General features: G+C 41.0%; 1 protein-coding gene across 1 annotated transcript; it reads left to right on the top strand.

The window, feature by feature from the left end:
* Nucleotides 1–2,191: 2,191 nt before the first annotated feature.
* On the top strand, nt 2,192–4,683 carry LOC131685961 (E3 ubiquitin-protein ligase Iruka). The gene is made up of 5 exons (XM_058970003.1): nt 2,192–2,680; nt 2,741–2,872; nt 2,937–3,473; nt 3,530–3,674; nt 3,741–4,683. The coding sequence occupies exons 1-5, from the start codon at nt 2,594–2,596 to the stop codon at nt 4,085–4,087; spliced, it is 1,248 nt and encodes a 415-aa protein (XP_058825986.1). The 5' UTR covers nt 2,192–2,593; the 3' UTR covers nt 4,088–4,683.
* Nucleotides 4,684–27,695: the final 23,012 nt, after the last annotated feature.

Consider the following 27,695-nt stretch of genomic DNA (forward strand, 5'->3'; position numbering starts at 1 on the left):
CCCTCGTTTTCCGGCAGTGAAATAAGGACAGCAAATTAAAATTACCTACTGGTAGGTAATGGATTTTAAGTGTGTGAGGCATTTTAAAATATCAGCGAAATTAAAATGGAGATTCTAATGTATTTTGTGTTGCGTGTAATGTATTTTGCGTTGCGTGTAAGACGTCAAAACCCCACAAAAAACTAGCCCTACATTCAACAAAACTTCGAACAAAGAGGATCAGCGTAGGACGTTTGTTAAACAAGCTTTTCTGCGATGGAGTGCAAAGTAAATGCAAAAATGGAAATTAAATGCATTTTTTCTAATTGGATGCAAATTTGATATTCATTCTTGGAGTGATCTACCCCTACACACAGAAAAAAATGTTGGTTAAAATAAGAGTTTTTCACTCTTAGCAGAAAACAACCAAACGCATATTCATATTTCAGAAATAAAACTTTTGTTTTGAGTACTATTCTTCATTTGCTTAAAAGGAAATTTTTTACTTTGATTATTATCCTTGATTAATTTAAAAGTTTTACTTTCAACCTAATAGTTGGCGTTGGTTGTTTTTTGGCTAAGAGCGGAACACTCTTACTTTTACCAATTTTTTTTCTGTGTGTAGAGTTTGAAGCAATTAACAATACATAATCGGATTCATCAACACACTACAGTCGTGATCCTCTGGTTGGTCACTTTTAACTGGACTGCTTTTTAGTTGGACCTCTGCTAGTTGGACCATAGTCCAACTAAAGAGCATCTGAATGTCAAAATCTCGTGTCAAATTCACTTTGACAATCAAACTGACGATAATTAGAGATGTGAGCAGATGCATTTTCGGTTGCTCTAGCGAATCAAATTCGTTAGTTGGACAGAGGGTGTGGCCTAACCAGCGAATCACGACTGTAGATAACACATATTTTTTATTCAAACATCCTAAATTTTTCTACGCGCAAAAATCACGCATATTAACCCATTCATGCCCATGTTGTTTGTGGACAACAACGTTTTTAAACAGATGTAACTTTTGATTGGGACGAGATTTACTCACAAAAACAAGTAATGCTCATTAATGTGAGTATTGCCTTTCATTTGAGTATTAACAGTTACAATGATCAGCTCTAGAACGGAAGTTATTGCAATTAGTCTAATTGGATTATGATGGAGCAGTGCTGCCAGGAACAGTTTACGTTGACGACGGAAAATGATTTTTTAAGATATCTTCGTTATGGTCCAATATTATTGAAAACTGATAAACCTTATCAATTTAGTCTGTCGTTGGTTACGTTTTCCACATAATTTGACTATTTTAATTATTCTAGGAGAATTGTATTGAGCATTAGAAGGTAAAAATTGACCAGCTTCTAGCACTGCCATGGAAGCACGTATCTTTATGAAAATAGGCTTTTCGTGTTTCTTGACCCCATCGTTATCAAGGAAAAACAGTTTTGAAACCCTACATGCACTAGAAAAAAGTAGGGCATGAAAGGGATAAGTTTGACTTTTGTGTTGCGAATTCATCTCGTCAGTAACTAGCACCAAATGGGTGTCTAGTTAGATAATAGCTAGATACCTAATTTGCGAAATAAGGACACAAGAAGTATATGTAATGTATTATGTAATGTCAAAAACGAAAATGCCATAAATGAATAATCATGCGTAAAATTTAAGTGATTTAGGGTATGTTCAGGAGCGTTTTATTTTGTATAGGAGTTTCAAAGTAGAACTGGAACTGAAACATTCACATCCCCAGCAGAGCGTTTTGTTTTATAATTTCGAACAGTTTTGTTTCAAAATTTAAAACTGTTATACGACGCCGTTCTATTTGTTGCTGATTTTAAAACACGTTTAGAACTGTGTTTTTAATACGTGCAAAGTTTTCAGCACAGACACTTAGACCCGATAGACTGGGGAAAAATAAATTTGAATGCAGTGACGCTGAAAGCACGGCGTGACATGAATTTTAAACTGAATAGAACATCCGCTAAAACTGCTGCTGGGGACACAAGTTCTAGTTTTAAAATTTTCAGTTTTATATAATAGAACTGTCAAAATTATGAATCTAAAACTGAAACACTCCTGAACATGCTCTTATATTTGGGTGCATATTTCTTAATTTCAGTTTGCTCCCTGATCTTATAGGCGGCGCCGTAATCGCTTAATTCATCCACCAGATATTTAGGAATTTAGTGCCTGGTTGCAGGCAAGCAAAAGTCTACCAGTTTGACAGCTCAATATTCATCTTTTCAGTTTTTTCACGTCCTGTCTTCTTTCCGGAGAGAATCTGCGAAAAAATCGACACATAGCATCTGTTTCGGGAGTTGCGAAAAATCAGAGCGCAGAACAAGCATCGGTGACCAGCGAACGGAGATTCTTCCGCAGCAGAATGGTAGTCTAGCGGATCCAAAGGCCGGCATCTCTGAAGGAAAAACACGGCGAAAATTTGTTCCTTTCGGGGTTCGTGCGTGTGCGTGTGTTCTGGTAAAGTGAAAAATTGCCTTCGCCTGTTTCGACCGGGAGGTGCTTCGGTCCCGATTCCTCGTACTCGTGGGTTGAGCCCATTTTACAGTGCGATTATTCTTAGTCACTTTGTCCGGATTATAACATCCTAGGTATGGAAGCGTTAGTGGAAAATTCGACGAACCCACCATCCCGTTTTTATTGTCACTCTTGCTCAGTGGAAATTGATCGAGTTTCATCGGTAGGCTAGCTAGTGGTTGTTTTTGCTTAATTAGGCTTAACAACTTACGTTTTCTTGTAGGATTTCACCTGCCCTTACTGTCTGGAAGGGTTTATCGAGGAACTGCCGGCTGCTGATCGAAGTAACAATCCTGCGACGCCACCGGTTCCATCAGAAACGGATGCAAATCCGAATGATTTAATCAACCCACAGGTGAGGAGTAGTGATTATGATTAGCAACATTGTATCGACGTGACGAAATTGATCATTGTTTCAGGCGATAAGACTAGCTAGTGAAATTTTTAGTAACAGCATTTTGTCGCCGCTATTGCTATCGACCGGGAACGGACCTCGTGGGTCAGATTCCGATGGAACAGGTTCGCTGGGTGATGATACTGGGGAGCCGGGAGCTGCGGGGGCTACTGGTGGCGGAGGAGGTCCATATGCGATGCGAGTACTTGGAAGACATCGCAATCGACGCCGTGGAATGCAGAACATCAACAATCTGGACAACATTTTGCGAGAGATTCTGATCTCCGTTGCGGATGGAGCTAATGGTGGTGCTGGTGGGACACCAATGTTCTTTATGGGTAATCCGGGTGACTATGCTTGGGGTCGGGAAGGACTGGATACCATCGTAACGCAGTTGCTCAACCAAATGGACAACACGGGACCGCCACCGTTGGAGAAGGAAAAGATTGCCGAAATTCCGAAGGTTACGATTAGTGCTGAACAGGTCGAGATGAAACTGCAGTGCTCAGTCTGTTGGGAAGATTTTCAGATTGATGAGGTTGTACGAAGATTGACATGTGCTGTAAGTAGATCTAGATTTAATCAACGAGAATTAACTTTACCAAGATATGTTTGCAGCACGTATATCATGAATCCTGTATAATTCCCTGGCTGGAATTGCACGGAACGTGTCCCATCTGCCGGAAGAGTTTAGCGCCGGAGCAGCAACCAGACGAGCAGCGAGGCCTAGCAGCGGCTGCCAATGCAGTTGCCCATACGTTACGTAAGCTACTTACTCTAATAGATGGTTGATGGAATCTATTTATCCTGCATGTGACATATTTTGTAGGTTCTCTAACCTCGGATGCGTTCCCCGGTGCAGCTGGTCAATTGTCATCGGCTGCTGACGGAGATGGACCGTCAACATCTAGTCTACTGGTCGATCTAGGTCAACCGCTGTTTTCATTCGGAACCGGTGGAAGTTCGGCCAACCGAGGAATCGGAGGAAATCCAATACAGTCAAGACCGTCGGGATCCCGATCGTCGACTTTGTCAAGCGCGCAACAGCAGCAAAACAGTTCCACCCATGAGACTGGACCCACAGCCTCCTCAAATGGAAGCACAGGCGAGGCCAGCAGTAGCAGCAACAACAGGTATCGCGATGATGACGGTAATATTGACTACGAGTTTGATTAATGAGGGGTTTGTCCCTCGTAGCCTCCCCTGGAGAATTATATAGATACGAGGAACGCTTTCTACCAAAACTTTGCCCTTAATTTCCGTTTCATTTTTTTCTTCGATCGGATTAGCATTTAAACAGATCGGAACAATGAATTGAGCTTGTGTATAGATTTATTATTCTTTTTGTATATTATGGCGCTTCTAGTGTATGGTCATCATTACGCTTGTATAAATAGGGTAAAGCGCTATTACGGGGGTGATTTTGTGCGCACTACTGATTTGTGACATTGTAGTAGCCACACTCAAACATTCAAATATGAAATTAAATTTATTTCGATGTACATCCACCTGCCTACAATTGATTTACGCACCATTCTAGATGAGCGCGAGTAATTTTCAGTATGATTTCTGCCATTACAAAAGAATTCTTATATTCGAAAAAAAATACTGCGCTACACGCAGGATACAGCATTGAAGAAAGTCGTTTAAATTATTCACTAATCGAACATCTACAAGTTGAAAAGATGCAAAGTGATCCTGCATGCAAACAAAGTTGATAGAAAGGTAATGACCCAAAAATAAAAAATTAAACGCTACAGAAACCATTTTCAATTTTGTAAAATGTGAAATCCAGAAAACAATTAGGTATTCCCCTGTAATATTCATGTGTCGGGTTGCAAGTAGATTGAACCTTTTTCAACGTACGTCTATACCTTGGTGGATTCTTATCCTATTGTTAATTTGAACCGTCACAAGTATGATTTTTTTCATTTTATGTATTCTAGGTGTGTGTATTTGGTTGAATTAACAAGATTTACGGATCTAGCCAGGACAAGTCAGTGGATATAATTCATAGTTTCTACATATGCGAGTGCCAGGAGGCTGAGCAGATACTACATGAGCTCGTAGAGAAGTTTTTCTCAGTCGAGAGCCTGGGTACAATGGAAGTCGCACTAAGCGGGTCGTACAGCGATTCGAGACTGGGCTTCTTTGGAAGTACGATTGCTTCGAAGTTACCGAACAGCTCACAGATGGTGGTTTGGCGACTGCAGTGCTTAGAAAGGCGTTTGCTCTTCGGCGAAAGTGTAAGGAAACAGCTTTCTGAGTATCAAGCGAAAGAGTACATACACAAAGCGAAGGAGCTCGATGGTTCATATCCATGGCGTACGCGGTACTTGCCTTTTAGGAGTGGTCATCAATCCCAAGAAGCCGTCCACCAAAGTGCTGCGTCTAAAGTGGATGGAGTCGCACTCAACACGATGCTGTTGAAAGGGCCGGATCTGCTAAATACGTTGCTCAATGTTATATATGGATTCCGGGAGAAACAGGTCGCTCTTTGTGTGGACCGGAGATGTACCACCAGATTCGGATTCGGTGAGAAGATCGACATGCGCAGAGGCTGCTTTGGCGTGATGATCCGAACCGATGTGTATTTGATGGACGTTGTTTCGTTTGGTGCGACGTGTTCACCGTGTTCAGCACAATTCGTGAAGAATTTGAACGCTAAGCCGACGCAATTGTCCGGCGGAAGCATTACGTGGATGACAACGTTGACGAAACGGTGAAGCTGACACACGATGTCAAACTGGTTCACTCTTTTGGCGGATTCCATCCGCGGATTTTCCGAACTCCATCGAGGTTCTTGCACGAGTCGGGGAGAGCGACCCAGTCACGAAAAAGTGTCTCCAGCTAGACAAGAACAGCCTAACTGAACGCGTGTTTGGGATGTACTGTAAGCCGGTCGACGATGTCTTCACGTTTACAACGACTCTAGCGGTGGGTGCGGAGCATCCAACAAAGCGCCAGGCACTACGAGGGGTAATGAGCCCATTCGATCGGGCAGGATTGTTGTTTTTTCCTCATCTACGGCAAGGAGCGAAGAAGCTTATGCATGTGTCGCTTATTTTCGGGCGATATTTCCGGATGGAATTTCTGTGGCATCAGTCGGTGGAAAATCCAAGGTAGCTCCGCTGAGAGCGCATTCCATCCCATGGCTGGAGTTGATTGCAGCAGTAATCGGAGTACGCTTGATGAAGACTATTCTCACTGGGTACTTGCTGGTAGTCGAGAAAACAGTGTTATGGTGTAACACTACGGCGGTGCTGGCTTGGATAAATTCGGATAATCGAAGGTATCGTCAGTTCGTTCCTTGCCGAGTTGGTGAGATTTTGTTCAAGTCAGAAGCGAAGTCATGGCGTTGGATATCATCCAGAAAGAACGTCACCGAAGATGTGACAATGTGCGGAAAAGGTCGTGTTTGTCCTCAGGCGGCCGTTGATTCCATGGTGACAACGATTCATATTTGCCTGAAGATCAGTGGACCGTAGGTGCGTAGATTCAGTCGGCGCGATGACCGATGAAGAGCTGGGTGCATAAGGTGATTATCATACCGCAACTTGTGTGGTGGGAGCGATTCTCGAAACTGATGCATTTGTATCGATGGGTAGCACATATTCATCGCTATGTTTAAATCCAACGGTGCAAAAAGAGACTACTGGACGGACCACGCACTTAATGAGAATTCCCAAAGGCCGAGACAACAATCTTTCGTTGGGTGCAATGTGGGCAGTATTCGGACGAAGAGGCGACTTTGTCAGTAATACTAGACAAGCAACCAGGGCAACAGGCGCCACTGGAGAAAACCAGCAAATGATACAAACTATCTCCGTACTTGGACGAAGCAAGTGTTATACTTTCAGGATATCAGCTGCGTTTGACACGAAGCTCCCAATAATATTGCTGAAGGACCATCCAGTGAATAGACTGCTGGTTAAATGATACACCTAAACGATTTCTTCACGTCAATGTCGAGACTTTCGTGAACGAGTTGTGACAGCGTTTTAACATATCCCAGCTGCATCCGTTCGTGTGTAAAGTTAAGAAGCCAGGTTTGGCGACACCTCAAATGGTTCCATCCTCTGCGGCCAGGTTGCAGGCGTACGTACGTCCATTTTCCTACGTAGGCGTCGATCATTTCGGGCCGATTGGCATGCGGGTTAACTGAACTATTGCAAAACGATGGATAGCTCTGATCACGTGCATCGATCTCGAAGTCGCTAACACTTTCAACGGAGTCTTGCAAGATTGCGATCAGGCATTTCATCGGCCGCAGAGGAGCACCTGTGGAGATTCACAGCAGACAGGGGCACAAATTTTGTGGGATCGAGCAACCATCTTAAGCAGGAGATAGGCGAAATCGAGCGCCAGCTTGCAGAAACGTTCACAAAGGCGAATACGGAATGGGTTTTCAACCTACCTGGAGCACCTCACATGGGTGGCGCATGGGAGCGTCTTGTGTCGTCGGCGAAAACCGCTCTCGCTGCAATGGAGGTTCAATCGATCATGGGCGCGGCGAGAATTCTACATTTGTGAAAGATTGTTTGGGGTAGGACCTGCAAACCGAGAATAGTTCGTTTAGTTCCTAAGGGCAAGGATCTCTCATCTCTGAACTTCATTACCTTCAAAGTGTTAGCAAATCATTCAGGGATAAGGCTCTGTCCAAAGACACTTGGCCGGAGAACATCTACTTCCGTGAATTCAAGAATCCAACGACCGATCTTCAAGATTGCTGCTGACAAAATCCATCTGGTTGTGGATAGTAGCACTATCCCGGATAAACTCGTCTGTGCAACTTTATGTTTCTCGGCGAGCAACCTCGGACTACCTAACGAGTCGGCGTCTTCTTTTGTATCAGGTAAAGCCAAGATGGGTGTATGTCCTTCTGACGCAATATAAGACGATTTACGCCCTCAATGTAAATTTCACTTACAGACTGCTGGTGAACACAACTCTACCGCCGCTGTGAATCTTTAATGCTAAAATGAAAAATTTTGATCGCATCGTTTGTGTGCGCTCAGGTAATATAAGGTCCTCCTGAAGCCTCGCATGGTACTGCTCGTCTCTCAAATAATGACAACTTCCAAGCGTACGGCTAATCAGACGATCATCTTTGGAATGATGTGGAAGAACTTGAGGAATTGACTCTTGACGCAGACTTGAACGGTAAACTGATGATTTATTACCGGAACGTCCGAGGCCTACGCACAAAAATCGATGGCATTTTCCAAGCAACCTCTTCTACCCATTACGACATAATTGTCCTCACTGAAACCTGGTTAGATGGTAGGATTCATTCTCGTCAGCTTTTTAGCGATACATATGCTGTTTATAGTGTTGGTTGGCGATTCGTGGGTTGAGCCTTTACACAACCGATCCACCAAAGTAATGCTGACTGCACTACCAGTTCGCACGGATAGCAAGGGTGACCTTTACTAACCTTCACCTATTCCAGTAGTCGATCCAAAAAAGTAGTAAATCTGCCGATTTAAATTGCCGCACAGCGGTGTGGTGGCTACTAACTGTCCAGTAATGTTGAATCCTACATCTCCTCTTCTCTATCGTTCTACTTTTTACCTACTATTGCGCTATCGGGCTGCAAGTGTTTTAGTGATAAGGAAATAGAGATGCTCAAAATTTACTCTAAGAGTATAACAGGTTAGATGACATTCGCACATAAAGATTGTATTGTATTGTATATTGTCTTCGTCTAAAAATATTACATCGCACAGACTAAATAACTATAATCTAACTATAAACTAACTATTTTTAATTTTAATGATTCTTTGCTTATACTAAAATCAAAGAGATGATAAACATTGTTGAAAAGCTGGCAGCAAACATCTAGCGGATTATTCTGGCCGTATAGCGTTCGATGTGTTGAGCGCCGGAAAAAAATCATTTCTCCGGAAAGACCTTTCCGGAACGTTGAAATCAAGCTTTGCTAGCAGCGTAGGGGAATCTATGTTGCCAGTAAGCAAGTCGAAGATGAAGAGTCGTTGCAGTAAAATTCGCCTATTTCGCAGCGTAGGGAGATTTATGAGAGCGCAGCGATCTTCGTATCGAGGTAGCAGTAATCGATTTTGCCAGGGCAGCCGACGAAGGGCAAACCTGATGAAATTCTTCTGTACCCGTTCGAGACGATTAATGTGGACGATGTGATACGGGGCCCATATGGTAACTCCGTATTCCAGAACACTGCGTACCAGTGCGATGTATAGAGATTTAAGACAGTAAACATCATTGAAATCACGAGTATTGCGCTTGATGAGTCCGAGTACAGCATAGGATTTAGCTATGCCAGAAGAAACATGTGCAATGAACCGTAGTTTACAGTCGAGAGTGATACCTAGATCTTTGACTGATGCGACTCGTTGTACAGGAGCAGAACACATCAGGTATTAGAAAACAATGGCCGATCGAACTCGTGCGAAAGTAATTATGCTGCATTTCTGAATGTTCACACTCATGCCTAATTTCTGTCACACCAATCCATAACCCTTTCGAGGTCCATTTGCAATGCGCAACAGTCCACCGTAGTTGTTATAACACGATACATTTTCAAATCATCTGCAAACATGACTTTAGATGACGACAATTCACTGCAGAGGTCGTTCACGAAGAGTACAAAAAGAAGAGGTCTAAGATGACTTCCTTGAGGAACGCCCGATGTAATATGGAATGGATCTGAGAGTGTAGTTCCAAGTCGCACAGAAGCACTGCGATTTGAAAGGTACGATGAGATCCAATTTGTCAGCCAGTCCGGAAATCCATTGCGCCTTAGTTTCTCTACAGCAAGTTGATGAGGAACACGATCGAAAGCTTTCGAAAAATCAACATACACCGCATCGATCTGTTGTCGTTTTTCCATCTTGTCAATCAGCGACGACACATAGCTCATGAGTTTAGTAGTTGTAGAGCGTTTTCTCACAAAACCATGCTGATTGGAACTGATGATGTGTTTTACGGCGGGATAGATAACATCTAACAACATGCTCTCGAAGATTTTTGGGAGGCAGCTTAGAATTGAAATCCCTCTGTTATTTGTGACATCGTGTACATTACCGGTTTTGTGGATAGGGCTAATCACTGCCTCTTTCCACTTAGTGGGAAAACTATTTTCAGCGAGGGAACGATTGAAAAGTATAGATACCGGTAGAGCAAGCGATTAAGAGCATTCCTTGATAAGCGATGGTTTAAGTCCGTCCGACCCCGGTCCTTTCGAACTATCAATACCGCGTAGCTTGATATATACCTCTTGTTCGGAGAATGATGTTGCAGGCAAATTCAACGTGAACATCGGCAAACTACTCAAGTATGATTCAGACAAAAGTGGTGAGTTATTACTTAGCGCGCTTTGAAAGAATGACGAGAATAGATTTGCTGATTCTGCAGCTGTTGTAGATGTCCTGTCTCGATAGCTGACGTTTGTAGGGATTCCTCCGGAGGACGTTTTGTTACGCAGATAAGACCAAAAAGACCATTAGCGTCATCCTTCATGCTGCACTCAATTCGGGAGACATACGAGCGAAAGTGAGCGGCGTTCATACGTTCGAATTCGCGTTCCAAATCCCGCACGAACAATTTGTCGGCTTCGCTTCTTGTTCTGAAGAAACGTTTTCGAGCTTTTCTCAGTCTATTCCGAAGATTCCGTAGCTCTCCAGTCCACCAAGGTCGTTTTTTATTCGGACGGCGCATACGTTTCCTCCTAGGCACAAGTTGTTGGAAAATTGAATCTAGTTCACGATAAAAACTGTTCACAGATTCATCCAAACTGCCCGTCGCTAATATCTCAGCCCAATTGACGCGTGAAATTTCCGCATTCAATTCATCATGAACGCATAGATTGAAATCGTCAAATAAATCGCCATCGTCATTCACAGCCACGGCGAACACAAAGTCGATTTTAAATACAAGTGGATTGTGATGACGATCCAATTTCATTAACCTATTATATTCTAGCGTATGAAATTTCATACGCAGAACTATCTATCGTTTAACGCGTATTTACTGCAGAATTTTGGCATCTAACTGTTTTATTATTGCACTAATGGGATCATTGCACCTCATATTTTATTGTGAAACAAGACAACTGCCATTTTTTATAATTTTGTTTACATTTTTGAACCGTGTATAGTTGGGGCAAATGGCGACTGAAAAGTAAGCAATACATTTAATTGAATTTTATTGTTGGAATTCGTGCTAATAATTCCATTATGTGACAAAACGTTCCTACAGATGTGTGGGAACTTACCAGAGCTCGCAAAGTAGTCTAACGGTAACGCACTGTTCACGTCGCTAGTTGGATATTGACTGCTTGACGATCGCGTCTTGCCCAGCGTATATACAACTGCCCAAAGGTATGGCAATTCATCGCATGCGTGTATGTGTTCGTCTATCACATCCCGTTTTCCCTCAAGAAATAGTTTTTTTCTCATTGTGGCCACTTATTATTTTATATTTTGTTTTCCCATTAAAACATCAACAATTTTCAGGTACTTATCTCAACGGACTAAATTTAATCGTATAGGTTTTGGAGTTCTTTTTGAACGTCGAACAGCTGCTGGCTCCGATGTATTAGCGAATGAGGCTGATCCTATATCCGGGTTGATCTCACTAGGTCCCGAGGCATCGGCTAACTCAACGTTGGTTGACGGAGACACAGTTAGCCCTTCACTTTGACCTTCACGGTTAAGTAGACTATCTACTTCTACCGGAGGTACTGCAGGAATAACCTTCAAATGTGAACTATTCCGATCGTATTTGCGGCCTGTGTCATTAGACTGAACAGTTATGTTTGGTCCTTGTCTGTCTGTGACTGTAAATTTCTCTCTCAAGAAATTTGTTGACAGTTTGTTTGTCGGTAATAAATTTCGCATGAGGACTGTATCACCCACGGACATATCACACACCTTCGCTCTACGTCTTACATCCTCTCTCTCTTTTCCCAGCATCTTTTTTTCGTGATCCCGGTCTCGAAAGTCGGAGCTCGGAGGAATCGTTTCCACATCGTCTATCTGTGGAAGTTTTGAGCGCAGTTTTCGGCTTTGTAGAAGTTCACAAGGCGCTTTACCCGTGATACTATGCGGGGTACCGTTGTATAGCTCCACATAATGATCAAGTTCCGCTTTCCAATCGTCATACAGCGCATTGGCAATTTTCATCCTCTTCAAAAGAGATCTGTTCTGCCTCTCAACCTCGCCGTTTGCCTGAGGCCAGTAGGGAGAGCTATGGTTAAGATGAATGCCGTTTGTTTTGCAGTATTTCTCGAACTCAACGGAATTGTTTCGCGTTATCCAGCGTAATTGTTCTAAGTGGTCCCCAAATTCTGAAAATTCGTTTCAGGCGTTTTATTGTTTTTTCCGCAGTTATTCTCGTCATGATTTCCAGCTGCATGTAACGACTATAGTAGTCTATGACTACCAAAATGTATTCCCCAGTAGGCATTGGTCCTAAGAAATCGATGGCTATATCAATTCAAGGCTTCTCAGGTAATCGTCTGCGTATCATAGGCTCAGGGGGGTCCGGGATCTGCACCAAACGGCAACCTTCACACGATTCACAGGTTGATATGGCATCTTGGTCCATACCTGGCCACCAGCATCGTTCTCGTAGTCTTCGTTTCATCATCGATTGACCCGGATGACCTTCATGAGCAAGTTGACACATTCGGTGGCGTAAGATCTTTGGTATGACTAATTTTGAGCCTCTCATAATAAGGTTGTTTGCGTATGTATATTCTGATTTAAACACTGAATATTGCTTCAGATCATCGCGGGTCCAATTATCGGCCATGATGGCCTCTTTTAACTTTTGCAATTCAATATCTTCGGAGGTGGCTTTTATTACCTCAGAGATATCAATTGCGACGCACTCTTGAACAACTCGTATGACCACCTCGGTGTCTGAATCAAACTGCTGACAATCATTTTCGATGATGAGCGAGGATAATGCTTCAACTGCTGCATGTCTAATAAACACCTCCGATTCCTCTGACCACCCCTGATCATCTACGTGTGAAGCTAGCCTCGACAGCGAGTCGGCCAGATTGGCTGAGCCTTTTCGGTAAACTACCTTAAACTTGAATGCTTGAATTCGCAAGAGCCACCGTTCAATTCTGGCTGTCGGTCGTGAAGTGGCGGTAAATAGAGTTTCCAGGGGGCGATGGTCTGTTTCGAGTTCGATCGTTATACCCAGCAGATATATTTTGAATCTTTCAACGGCCCAAACGATGCCGAGCGCTTCTTTCTCAATAGGCGGATACGTTTTCTCTGTATCGTATAGACTTTTCGACGCATAACTAATTATACGTGGCTTATTTCCTTTAAATTGTATCAATACCGCTCCTAGGCCCATCCCGGAAGCATCAGTCACCACCAATGTTCGATCTTGGGATCGTAGTACCCTAAGTACTGTACAGAGCCAATCAGTCTTTTGATCCGATCAAAAGATTGTTGATGTTCATTTGTCCACGCAAATAATTCATTATGTTTCAGAACATCTCTCATCGGTTGACTAACGGTGGCCAAATTAGGAATAAATCTCGAAACATAGGTCACTAGACCTAGGAAACTTCTTAATTCTTCCTTATTTCGAGGCGCTCTACACTGTAAAATCGATTCAACTTTTCCGTTTGCTGGCAGCACTCCTTTACCGGAAAGGCAGTGTCCCAAAAAAATAGTTTCCTGTTGTTTAAATTTGCATTTATGATCGTTTAATAGAATGTCGTATTGCTTCATAACGATTAATGTTTTCTTAACAGCTGCATCGTGTTCTACTTCCGTCGATCCGAACACCACAATATCATCGATGAAAATTACGGTATTGGCACATTCCGCTAGAATGCTTTCCATCAAGTTCTGGACTCCAAATAATAATCTCTTGTAACGGAAGAGGCCCCAGTTCGTAATAAACTTTGTAATATCACGACAATCTTCTATCAGCTCCACTTGGGGAAATGCTTGTTTAATGTCTAAAGTAGTGAAAAAACGGGCATTTCGAAATCTGGGGAGTAAATCGTCGAAGATGGGCAAAGGATGGTTTAATCTCTGAATGGCTTGATTTGCCCTTCTCATATCCACACATAGTCGAAGTTCTCCATTTTCCTTAAGTATTGGCACAAGTGGAGAAACCCAAGATGTTGGATGTTTTACTCTTTCGATGATGTCCGCATCCAACAACTCGTCTAGCTTTAATTTCACCTTTTCTAAAAGCGGTATTGGACACCTGCGCAGAGGTTGTATAATTGGATGGACATTCCTATCGATGGGTAGTCCTAGCTTGATTCCTTTTATTTTTGGGAACGCCTTTCGATTATCCTCGATATGATTAACGATGCTTTGTTGAAGACTGGGTAAACCGATTCTTAATACTCCGATTTGCTGAGCGGTTATTTTGCCAAGTAATGGCTGTTGACCTTTCTCAATGACGTAGAATGATGTACATGTTTTTAAAGAATTTCCTCCGTCATTAATTTCTAATTCCGCATCAAAAGCCGTGACCAATTTCAATGGAATTCGCCCGTAAGCCAAAAACCGTTTTGCCTTATCGTATCATTCATTGCTAATTCTTACGTCACGTAACTTCATGAGTTCCCAAGTAGTATCATCAATCAAATTATGTTTAGATCCAGAGTCTATCAGCATAACCACATCAACTCCACCTATTCTACAGGTTATTAATTCGTCGTCGGTTTCTCCTACATTATACCCAAGTAACCAATAAGCATTATAACATAGCCTAATATGTGCTTTAGATCCACATATAAAGCTGTCCCAAAAAGCCGTGAAGCCCTAAATACTTATTTAATGCTGATATTATGCCAGAAAAGGCGAAATATAGTGCTATTACTGTGCGGAGATTGACAGCTCGTTTCTGCAGTACTAATGCTATTATATAGCAAAAGCGTACAAATGTCAAATTTGAAAGCCTTATATTGGCACTACTAATGCTATTAAAAAGCTTCAGTTGGTTGTCATTGTCCGCCATGGTTTTAAAACCATTTCTTATGTTTCCTTTCGGTATGATGAGCAAAAAGGAAAATTTTTAAAATAAAATATTCTGTTTAAAACCGTAATTGACTGTTCTAATGCATTGTAATGAATATCCTTAATGGGTTTTCGTTCTCACATGATATGAATGTTTACGAAAATTACCTTTAGTAAGTCTCGAACAGAGGTACCTTGCCTCGTCCTTCATGGTAAGTGCGCTGCGTTTGCTTCCTGGACTATATTGCATATGTTCGATTGAAATGAAATATGCCGAATATAATCTTCAAGAAGAGTTGCATAACAAATAAACCCACAGCATTACAATAGCATTATATCAGCTTTTTATATGCTCTATAATGACATTAAATGCACTTGTAAAGCTTACATGCTTTAAAGATCCTTGAAGCATGTACGCGTTATATCAGCTTTATATACGCATATAGAGCAAGCTATGATGCTATATGTCGGCAGTGCAGTTATGCATTATTGATGCTAATAAAGAGCTTTATTGCGTTGTTAATGCTGTAATGGAGTTTCAATGCAACATTAGTGCAAATGTATAGCCAATATAGTGCAATGGCTTAATGCTTATGGTTACTTGGGTATACTGGCAAGTTCTCTTCGTCGGATGCCGGATCTTCATCCTGTTTACTTTCCTCGATATTATAAACAGTCCTGAACCGTTTAGCAGGACGTGGTGTATCATCATCAGTAACAAACACTGGTTGCCGCTTTCGATCATTAAAACCCTAGAATTTATGTAACTGTTATTATTTTGCTTATTATTATTGCTAAATCCACAGCGTAAATAACGCGATTTTGTCAAAGGCGGTGTGCTAGACTCATATAGACGATTAACGATGCTTCCGGGAACTCGGGGTGCCATTTTCGCAGACTGGTATTTAACAGATTGGTGCGCGTTAATAATGTTGATTGCATCATCTAGTGTCAGCGTTTCTCTCTCCAACAATCTTTGCCGCAAGTCTTCCGATGTATATTGTATAATTTTGTCCATGATAGCGATGTGTCGGCTCTGCAGTTCTGTTTTCCCGAAGAAACACTTATCTGCCTTCTGTTGAACTTTCAAAATAAACTTTTCAATAGGCTCGCCTTCCTCTGGGACCATTGTCCAAAAAAGAAACCTTTCGAAGCTGTCGTGATGTTTCGGTGAAAAGTGTTGGGTAAGTTTTTGTCTCGCATCTAAATAGGGATCAACGCTAGGATTTAAATCATTCTCTGCACCAGGTATTCCATAAAATGCACTTTGTAGCTCAAGGCCACCCATCGCTAGCAGCTGCATTTTTCTGTTGGAACCGTCAACAATATTGGCTGCTGCCATAACACTTTCAAACCAACGGATCCAAGAATTCCAAGCATTTCGAATTTCAGGTGGTGGCAAATGCTTAAATTTGAAGTGTGGTAAATTGTAGGATGCCGGACTGAAGAACGAAACACTTTGATGAACCACCGATACATTTTGTTCATCTGCACTTTGCCCTTGATCCTGATTGCTCTCCATGTTGAATACTGTCGAATACAATTGTTCACAATATCGTTAGGCAATACAAAACATAAATTTTCTTAAGTATAGTTAATCTCACGTATGTTGCTTATTTCGCTATTTACCTTCGTCAAAAAAACATCGCATTATGTATATATACCATTCATTTTTTTTCTTGTCACAACTACATTTGTAGCTCAATGCACATTTACTTCTATCGCAACATCCAAGAGCGAACAACCGAAATTGAATCGGCATTTTCTGGAAAATCTAACTTTTTTCTTTCTCGTCACAACTACATTTGTAACTCAAGGCACATTTGATCAAATCGCAACATCCAAGAGCAAACAACCGAAATTGAATCGGTATTTTCTGATAAATTAATCATTCATGAGCGACATATTCATCTTTTTCTAAAATATTTTCTTTTTTTTCCGAAATCGAACCGAACTCATTTTCTACAAAATGGACGTCTTTCATTTTGATTTTTTTTTTCACACATTGTTTCCCAGAAACAGCAATATTTATAATCGTAGTCAACACAACAATAAACAAAATTTGCTTTAAATAATTCTTTTCCCGAGAAAATAATTCATAATGTTAACGTTTCTTCTATTAGGATGATTTAGATCCCATCCTCGTCGCCATTATGTGGGAACTTACCAGAGCTCGCAAAGTAGTCTAACGGTAACGCACTGTTCACGTCGCTAGTTGGATATTGACTGCTTGACGATCGCGTCTTGCCCAGCGTATATACAACTGCCCAAAGGTATGGCAATTCATCGCATGCGTGTATGTGTTCGTCTATCACAAGATGTAAAAGAAGTGTTGTCTATCAGAAAATCCGAAGAAATATGTCAAACAACCGAAAATTTGCTGTTTTTATTTAAGTGTACGAAATTTTTTGCACGAGATATTTTCATTCTCAAAACCATTTTAAGCAGTGATTTTATTTTTCCCATAATCTTTGGTACATTTTTTGTTGGAATTGAAGATATCACTGCATTTGGCTCACTTTTTGAAACCCCTGGGTTATAACCCAGGGTTAATGGCACTAGTGGTTCCAAAATTTCACACCCGCTTGTGTTACTAATAAACACTAGATCGAGAATCCTTCCATGCACGTTCATCAAATAGTTCACTTATTGTAAACCAGAAGCGATCAAGGTTTCAACTAACAAAATTTCGTGTTCCGTAGAGGCATTAATTGGAATAAAACTCCCAACTTCGTCATCGTAGCTCCAACGTAGTAACGGTAAATTGTTGTCGCCTGGTATCGATTTGATCGGGAGTACTACGAAAGGCCGAATCACATAAGGCCGAAGCACAAAAGGCCGAATCACAAAAGGCTGAAATCACCAAAGGCCGAAAACCATAAAAGGCCGAATCACAAAAGGCCAAATCACATAAGGCCGAATCACAAAAGGCCGAACTACAAAAGGCCGAAGCACAAGATCAAATCGCTAAGGTCGTTGTAATAGCCCATGGCGTTATTTATGAGCTGGTGCATATCATATCATGAATTGATAGCTGAAAACTGCTTTAATTGATTTTTGATTTAATTAAATTAAATTCAAAAGAACAGCTCATGTTAAAAAGAAGGAAAAATACCCGAAAAGAAATAATCAACATGGCAGAATTTCTAAAAATCTGTTCAACATTGATTGACCATTTTTCGTTAAAATATGCACTATCCGCATTACATATTTTCTGATAAGGTCTTTTCGTGAATTTTGTAGTAGATTAGAACGATGCTGGGGGTCATTAGTCAAAGTGTTATCTGGCGGAAGGATATATAGCCGAATAGTCATTAGGGCGAGGCACACTAGGTCGAATGCACCAAATAGGGTGAGAAATAGTCTTTGGAACTGAAAACAAGATTTGAACGAATGATCAGCTTTCAACAATTTGATTGGAACCTTTGAAAGAATTTGATTGGAACCATTGAAAATAATGTTTAGCATATTTACATAAATACATACAGTTGATTAACACAGACAGCATGCTGTTCATACAAAGCGAGATCCGAATTCGGTGGTAGGTAAATCGCACAGACGAAGAGAGACGTTGCCCCATAGTATATACGATCGGCTACCTGCTCCAGATGGTCGGCACCATCGACAGTTACGATATTAATTCGCATTCCCTTTTTGACACATATCATTACACCACCACCACGAAGAGCACGGCTAGTGGAGCTATTTCGATCGCATCGGTATATCACATACTCATCGCTCAGCTCAGCTCATTGAGAATATCATCTTTAAGCCATGTTTCAGTTAGTACTACTACGTCATAGTCAGAAGCAGATAATGCTGCGAACAATTGAGTAGTCTTTGTCCTAAGACCGCGGACATTCTGATAGAAGTTATCAGTTAGGTTACGGTCGTATTATGGGAAATAGTGTTATGTGATTTCAACTCAGTGTCAAACGTCTGGATAGTGCTATCAATGGGTGAGATACATACAGTGAGCGGGGTTATCCGAGGTAATGTTGTGTATTCAATCCTGCTGTGATGATTGAAAACGAAATGAAGATCGCGTCTGCCAGGTGGATTTTAGCAGGGAGACGGTTTTCAGCTGTAATCCAACTCCGACTTTGAACGACACAAAGGTAAGGTAAGATTTTTACCCTTGGGAACTAACTTACGGACGTCAATAGTCTCGCTGGTGTTGAGGTTTTGCTGCACTAAATTTTGTATGTCTTCCTCTGTTGCTTTCGGGTCAAAACCGGATAGGTAGAGCCAGAACATTTCTTCATTTGATTTTCGTGTTGCTAGTGGTATTATTACGTTGGAATCCAAGTGTTTGGTGCCTTCAGATACAATTGGAGCGGACTGATCAGAATTTCCGTCTAACCGGGGACGTTTTCGGGAGCTGCTGGCTTGCTCGTTTAGCACGGCAGGGATGTGCTGCAAAATTTTTATTTTTGCGCTATTTTGCTCCATCTCGTTTCTGAGCTCCATCAATGCCTTGCTGTGTTCGGTATTAACGACATCCATGGCATTGTTGATTGACCGAATCGTTTGGCGAAAACAAGCCTTTGACATCATTTTTGTACAGGCGTTGCACATCCAGAAAAGGTTAGAGCAGTTAGTGATTGAATCACGTATTGCAGCGGATTGTTTTACGCATTTCAGATGAAATAAAGATCTGAAAAATCTACTGCAACCAATTTTCTCTGCTTTAACCAATTCACCAGTGCAAGCAAAACAAATCGAGGCAGCATCCTTTGTTCGACTTACGTAGGAATGTCGGAAAATATTATTTGTTGAAATCATTGAAGCTAATGCTCGGGTCGGGAAAACTCCAGATGTTACGGGCGCGGCACAGGTTGAATATTGTAGAAACGTTTAACGTAGTGGAACGCGTTTGAAACACAGAAAAACAATGATTAAAAACGAGTATGTAACACAATCAACAATGATTATTTACCTCAAACGTCAACTTCAAGTTTTACTCGTAGCTTAGAATTAATTATATTTAAGATTTAATTTTCCTATACTCCAACATATAAAAACAATCGCAGTTTTGTGAACAGCCGTAAATCACGCGGAGTTACTGAAGCTACATGGCTACATTTTGTCAGCATCGGGGTAATTTATTTATCACCAGATCGTAAATGTGGTCTAGTCAGTGTAAACAACCGTATCCGAACGATTGATGCTGTTTTTTCTTGTCTTGGAAGTAATGATTGCGCATTATTGTTTAGAGACTATAATTAGTCTGGTCTCATTTGGGACACACACAACAATGTCGCTCCAGTCATCGTGCTTCGCGCTTACATTGCTACCGCTTGCGCTGCGCTATTGGATGAATTCAGCTTTAACTGTCTCACATTAATGAATAGTATTGAAAATCATTTCGGTCATATCCTGGACTTTGTCTTGTAGAACGAGACAGCACTAGCCCATAGAACGTTATTATCTGTCCGTCTAAACCTGTTATTTTTCAGGATATCCCGTACATTCTTGGTCTTGGCTTTCTCCGAACTGATTTCTTGGGAAAAGTGTTTGAGAACGATGTGTTCTCTGCATTCTGTCAAAGCTACATTTCTCCTGATCAACATGGATTTATCCCGAAAAGATCAACCTCCACAAATCTCATTCAGTTCGTTTCATTCTGCTTACATACACATATGGACACTGACTGGCGCTCTTATCGACGCGATGTATACCGATATCAAAGCAGCATTTGACAGAGTTGACTGCGCAATTCCTATCTGAGAGATCGCACACTTGTGGTAAAAAATTGATGCGTATTCTCTGCCCCATTTTCGAGCAACTCGCTTGTTTCTCAAGGAAGGAATTTGGGCCCGAACTTATTCACACTCTTTATCGATGATCTAGCTACAGTATTGCCACCGGGGTTTCGTATATTTTATGCTGATGACGTTAAATTATACATGATCGTCAAGTGGATCGGGAATTGCTTAGCTTTAGTTTTCAGCGAAGTGTATTCCGAGAATTTTCACTGAAGTCTGCATTTGCAACCTCTCACTTTGTGGTGTCATATCCAATAAACCGATCCTCAAGGCTTTTGTTTTCTGGGTGTTGAGTTTTACTGCTGAAACAGCGGTGAAGTCAGCAATCATGTTTATGATTGCGAGTAACTGAGATTCAGTTCCGATGAACATAGAGATATCATCCGCATATGCATTCAATACTGCGCGAGGGAATTATCTCCGCAGCTTCTCAAGCAATGGCTGTAGGTAGATGACAAACAGAATCATTGAGAGTGGATCACCTTGGTGCACTGACCTTTGAATTTTGATCGCACTTCCCAATTTACCGTTGACCAGAACTCTTGAGAAACTTTTACTCATACAGAACATGAGGAGGTTTATCAGTTCCGGATTGAAATTCATTTGTTCCATGGTTCTTGCGAGAAAGTTGTACTTCAATCTATCGAAGGCATGATCGTGGTCAAATGCTACCATGATTGTGTTTCCATGCTGTTGTTTTAGCTCGCAAATGCGGTCCAGCGTGTTTCATTTCCGTTGCAGCATTTTTGATTTTTGGATTACCCCAGTGGAAGGAGGGGGCTTATTCTGTTTTTCAGTATCCTAGTGAAGATTTTGTAGTCAGCCTACAGAAGTGAAATCGGCCTGTACAATTTTAAGCTGTCGTCGCTTTTCTTCTTTTTGACTAGCACAATGGTAGACCGTCAATGCCAGGAGATTTGCGTGAGCAGCTTGCTTTAATTGCTTGTAAAATCTCGTTGGATGAAATTTCACTAATTATACGCTGGTTGTCCTCATTGTCGTTTGCGATGCGTTGTGTTGGGTTGAAATTTTCGTTTACTGTAGTATGCGTGGAGGAGTACAGATTCGTGAAATATTCCTGTACGCTTCGGCGTATCTCATTAGGTTCCCTTATGGTATCACCGTCAATCTGAAGCATTTTGATCGAAGTTTCAGCTCGTCGAGTCTTTTGATATGCTACGTGAAATATTGATGTGCTTTCGCCTCCGATGTATGCTTCGTTCCAACTCCTTGTTTGTTGGGCATAGTTTCGTTGAAGCGACAGCATTTTCCCTTTAATGTGATTGATAGCACTTAGCTGGATGGAATCGCCATAATAGCGGTCATAGGATGATCGAAGCAGAGCATAATACAATTCCATTGTGTCGCAGAAGAAACGTCTTTTTATCGAAGTTTTCCATTTGAGGAAGGAAATAGGTTTTGGTTTGACGTATTTGATCCACCAATCGATCCAGGTGCGGAAATTCCTTCGGTTTCTTGTTCAATAAGCCCATTTGACGTGAAGTTCCCGTGGGCTTGACGGTGAGACTCAGTCTAGAAATCTTTATGCTTAGAGATTTGTATAGCGATCTCCATGATTCTGGCAGTCCCTAGAATCGAGTAGCCCAACGGCGCGTGCTTCAGTTAGCGGATATAACACTAAGGGATACCATGACGTCTGGCAGATTGATTTATTTTGTTTTCAATATTTAACTAGACCCAGACCGATGCAGTATGCTATGGATGGTAGTTCACTACTCATGATTAAAATTAATTATCATTCACTTTATATAACGAAGATTCAAGTAGATTATCAAAATTATTTTGACATCAATACATAAATTAAAATTTCCAAAACTAACCTAGTTATTTTGAAGAACTATCATCCACGCGGACCAAACCGTCAAACAAAGTGGCTAAGGCCCAATAATAAGCAACGAGCTCTCGGTTGGCAAATGAGAGTGGGAGATGCGAGCGAGCACCAATTCTTCGATCTTTTAACTTCACGATAGTCGGATACCGGCCGGTATGGATGCTTCCACTTCCGAACGAGAAATGACAAACGCACTCAGCGTAGAGGATTCATCTGATCCGGGGTGCGGTGACCAATTCGTGAATGTGGGAGATCAATGGACTATCATCTGAAAAAGATTACCAAACTTCGGGTGGGTTTTTGTACCTCTTAACCCATTCGAACCGCCGCTGTAACTCCTGAAGAAGGCGAATAACACTCGTCTATAACGGATCGGACTTGGAGCCGCCGTTCTCAGAGATAGGAATGACAACCCATCATGGATGGAGAGGGTAGAGAGAGATAGATAGATAGATAAAGAGAGAGATAGATAGATAGATAGAGAAAGAAATAGTGTGTGTGTGTGTGTGTGTGTGTGTGTGAGAGAGAGAGAGAGAGAAATACATAGCGAGCAGCATCACAAAAGTCAACCTGACCATACTTCATAGTACTTTTATAGTGGATCTCAATGAAACCCACAGATCACAAAAGGCACCAACACAGATGCACACTCAGACTAAATAATAATATAAACTTTTATAGGAGGAAACAAAGGTCACAAATAGTTTGAAACGCATAAAGTAGCAAGTGAAAATTTCGGACAATGGAACACGTCAGATACGAAAATGGTGTAGTGCTGGTTTGAAAAATGCCGCCAGATGGACACTATTTTCAGCGATAATCTGCCAATACTACAACACGAATCCAGGAGACGAAAATCATAACAACCGAGTAATGGAATTACGGAGGAAAGTTGTGAATCACATCAGGAACAATCGAGACGAGTTTCAGCCGTTTTTGGAAAACACTGTCCTTGGAATGCATCATCTCAAAGGCAAGGCAGATAACCGTATTGAGGAATTTCTGACACGACTTGAAACTACTAACGAATGGGGTGGAGAGGAGTCAATTGCGGCAGCAGCGAGCATTTTAAGCAGACAAATTGACATATTAAATGAAAACGGACCAATGATCTCATTGAACCGAAGTGGTGCGGCGAGCGGTATCCTGAGAATAGCATACAGATTAGGGGAAAGACGAATAAGGAACATCACGCGCATGCACTACGATAGTGTCGTTCAAAGACTAACGCACTCAAACAGATCGAACACGCTGCAAAACACCCAGAACAACACCGATCAACACACAATTCAACCTCCACTCGACCATGCAAAATCACTGAACAATCGAGTGAACGCATCTCAGCTCAGTAACAACTCTAACCCATTATCCTGCACTCTGACCGTTAGCATCCTCACGAACCACACCTTTAAAATACTCTCGTGGAATGCACGAGGATGCTCAAATGAAGAAAAACGACTAAACATGGACTCCTTTTTTCCTTCCGGATCGTGGATATCTCATCATAGGACTACAAGAAACCAGAATAGCTCAATGCTCGATAGACACACCAAACTATCTATGGTTTAACACAAATAACACCTGTCGAACAGAAGACCGCATAGGAGGAGGCACAGCCATAATGATCAGTAAAAGCATATACAAAGAAAACAGCTTCAAACGAATCAGTGCAAACTCATGCTCATACATATGCGAAATATTCAACAACAAGGTTATAATAATCTCCACATACATACGATCGGAACCATGTATAGTAAACGAAGAATTCGGAATAGTAGAGCGGTACATATTAAATCTTCCATCAAGTGTCAGGAATAACGTAATACTAATTGGTGATCTGAATGCCCGAATTGGAATCGAAGATTTAGCGGCGAATGACAAAGAATGCATAGGCAGAAACTTACTACATGATTTCTGCAATATAAATGGACAAGGACTAAAAAATCTATTGCATGGTATGAGAATTAAAAACTATCTAACGTTTAGCAAATCACAATCGGCACAAATAACATGGTCCAATGGAAAAAGCTGCTCCTAAATTGATCATATACTAATGACCCGAATGGAATTACTAAAAATCCCGCATGTAAAAGCATACTTCCACCACCAGCTTATCAGTGACCACAAAATGATTGAATGTACCCTAAAAATGAAACCAAGATTCAAATCGGCAAACAAAAGAGCATACGAACACGCAAATAACCCACAACAGAAAAGAATGAAATTCGATCTGGAGAAACCACGACAGGACGAAAAACAACGAAAACGCTACCAAGATCGAATCTATTATAACCTGAAGAAAATACCGCGGAACACAGAGAACATCAACGATGAGTGGAAAAGAATAGATTCCTCCATAAAAGAAGCAGCAAAAGCAACTCTCGATGAACCAATTCTCCAATTACCCCAAAGAGGCAACGAGCCAGTGACAAATATTTCAAAGCCCATAGGGATGAACTAGCTGAGAGACAGAATCCAATCCTGAAGAGACTAGCGAAGAGAGCCCGAAAGGAAAACCAGAAACCATTCCAGGAGCACTTCGAAGAAAAAGTGAACATATTCCTTGATACTATAAAGGACGAAAACGGACTGTCGCAAATGACTAAAACGTTTAGATTCCTGAAACAGCACAAGAGGCAGAAAGAAACAAGGAATCGAAAATACATCAGCATAGCAAAGTGGAAACAAAAGACTATGCTATAGGAATCACATGGATCTCCAGTGCAAAACATAGAAGTCAATGACGACAGAAAAGCAGGACTTGAGCCAACGATAGGTGAAATACGCAACATCATATGGTCAATACGAAACAACAGCGCCCCGAGGACGGATAACTTACCTAACGAAATGATCAAATATGGATCAGAAAGTTTCATCGAAGAAATCACGGACGTTATGAAAAAAGCATTCAGATCAAACGTAGTACCTAAAAGCTGGACAGAAACAATACAGATCCCGATTCCCAAAAAGATAAACCCCATGACACAGATGATTATCGATGTATCACCCTATGCTCGAACCCATACAATATCTATGCGAGGCTCGCACTAAATAGACTAAAAGATCAGCTAGAACCACTACCTGGATATCAGATGGCATTTCAAGCAAAGAGAAGTGCATCCGATCCACATTCGTGCTTCGAAGAATATTAGATGAAAGATGGCGAAAAGGTCCCCTTCGATCTCAAGCATGCTTTTGACAGATTGGATATCACAAAAGCTGCCGCCATCTGGTCGAAACTGGGAGTGGCCAAGGCACTGATAAACCGCATAATAAACGCATGCTCACAACCTCTATCCAGTGGTATGGACAACGAACGGACAGTATATTTAAAAAACGAGGAATAAAGCAAGGATGTCCTCTAAGCCCGCAACTATTCATATTAATGCTGCACCACGCACTGCAAACAATTAATGAATTCATGCCGGAGGTGAGGTTAGAGCACAGGAATGAGATCAAACTGCCATGCTTACTAGGGTACGCCGACGATCTATTGTTCATATGTGAAGGCGAAACAGACATTGAAAGAATAACTGATATACTGGAACCCCTGATGGAGTCAATTGGCTTAGAGCTGAACAAATCAAAAACACAAGTCCTAATCAGAGATCCATACATCATAGATAACACTGCTCCACCAAGTAACGGGAAATTTGGAAAATACACGTTGCAGGTTGTTACGAAGTTAAGGTACCTCGGAGCCTATATAACAAGTAGCCATACACGAAATAAAACAACAGCAGAGCGAATAAAGAAAGCTTACAAAGCATTCTTTCACCTATGCTCGTTTCTTAAGCAACACCCGCTGAAATGGGAAATGGTACGGAGACTATACCACTGTCTCATCCAGGCCCGTAGCCAGGATTTTGTTTCGGGAGGGGCTTAAAAATTATTGCATAAATGTATTAATTCTGATGACTTGAAACAATCACTGGAAACTGAACGTAATTATGAAAAGTTCTTAGTGAAAACAATTCCAAAAATAAGACAATAGACACTAAAAACTCTAATAATATGTTGCCTGTTACAAGAAAGGCTATAGTGCATCGACGAATTAAATTTGATTATTTTTGATTTACAAGTTAGAAATTTCTCTAGTTACAAAAATGAATAGTCAAGAGCTCAAAGTATTAAGGGCTGCTTGAAAATGCTACGCTGCATGCTACGCTGCTTGAAAATGCTACACATTCGATACACCAATTTGTAGAAGACGCTAAATTGGAATGAGTAGAAAAATATCCAAAAACCCGTCTCATGAAACTTTACACGCATTTGCTAATCAGAAGAACGAAACCAACGTCAAGGTTGTCCCCATGAATAGGAATATATCAGTGTGAAATCAAAGTTTACCGTTGCAAAGAATGTCCGAACAAAGTGAATGTCGAAATTTGCTTCAAATCTTCTGATAAGGCAGGCGATTTGTAGATGCAGAAAATAGGTTCAACTCCTATTTTCATGATCAGGTTTCTTTCTACTATTACTAGCTCTTTGGCTTCATCCGAAGTTTGCGTTAACTCGACTTTATGAAATTTTCAATTTAAATGATACTGATCATGTCGTAATCAAAACAATCCTGAAAAAAACACATGTTTTTTTCATTTGACTCTCATAGGTAATGGGTTAAAGACTATCTTCGACAACATTATCAGGCAACTCAGAATAACTATCTTTTTATCTATTTAAGTTGATTCTTTTTAGGTACTTTTTATATCAATGTACTTATGAATTAAAAATATCGTAGACTGATTTTCCTAGATCCCTAAAACTATAGTAAAAGTCAAAATGTAAAGTGAGTGCAAAAACTACTGATTTCACTACAAAGCAAGAATGCCTTAGCTCTATTGACTTTTGACAATCTTGCAAAACCGTTGTAACTTGAGAAGATTACCTAGATTAAGTAAATATTATATTTGAACATTTTGGTTTTATTTATTTATTTGAAGGTTTTATTTCGGAATTCGCGGGGTTTTGGACAATGTCAAATATATATTTCAATGATTTAATCTACTAATGGAAACTACCCAGAATTTAATCTACTGAGCGAAACTGCTCAGAATCTATTCACAAATCGAAAGAAAATTACTTAGCACTGATTACTCAATGCTTCTAATTTACATAAAATTTGGTAAATATAACATTGATGACACCACCAAAATAACTAGAGACTATAAACATAGATA

Source organism: Topomyia yanbarensis, chromosome 2, assembly GCF_030247195.1.
Source record: "Topomyia yanbarensis strain Yona2022 chromosome 2, ASM3024719v1, whole genome shotgun sequence".
In the NCBI taxonomy this organism is placed as follows: domain Eukaryota; kingdom Metazoa; phylum Arthropoda; class Insecta; order Diptera; family Culicidae; genus Topomyia; species Topomyia yanbarensis.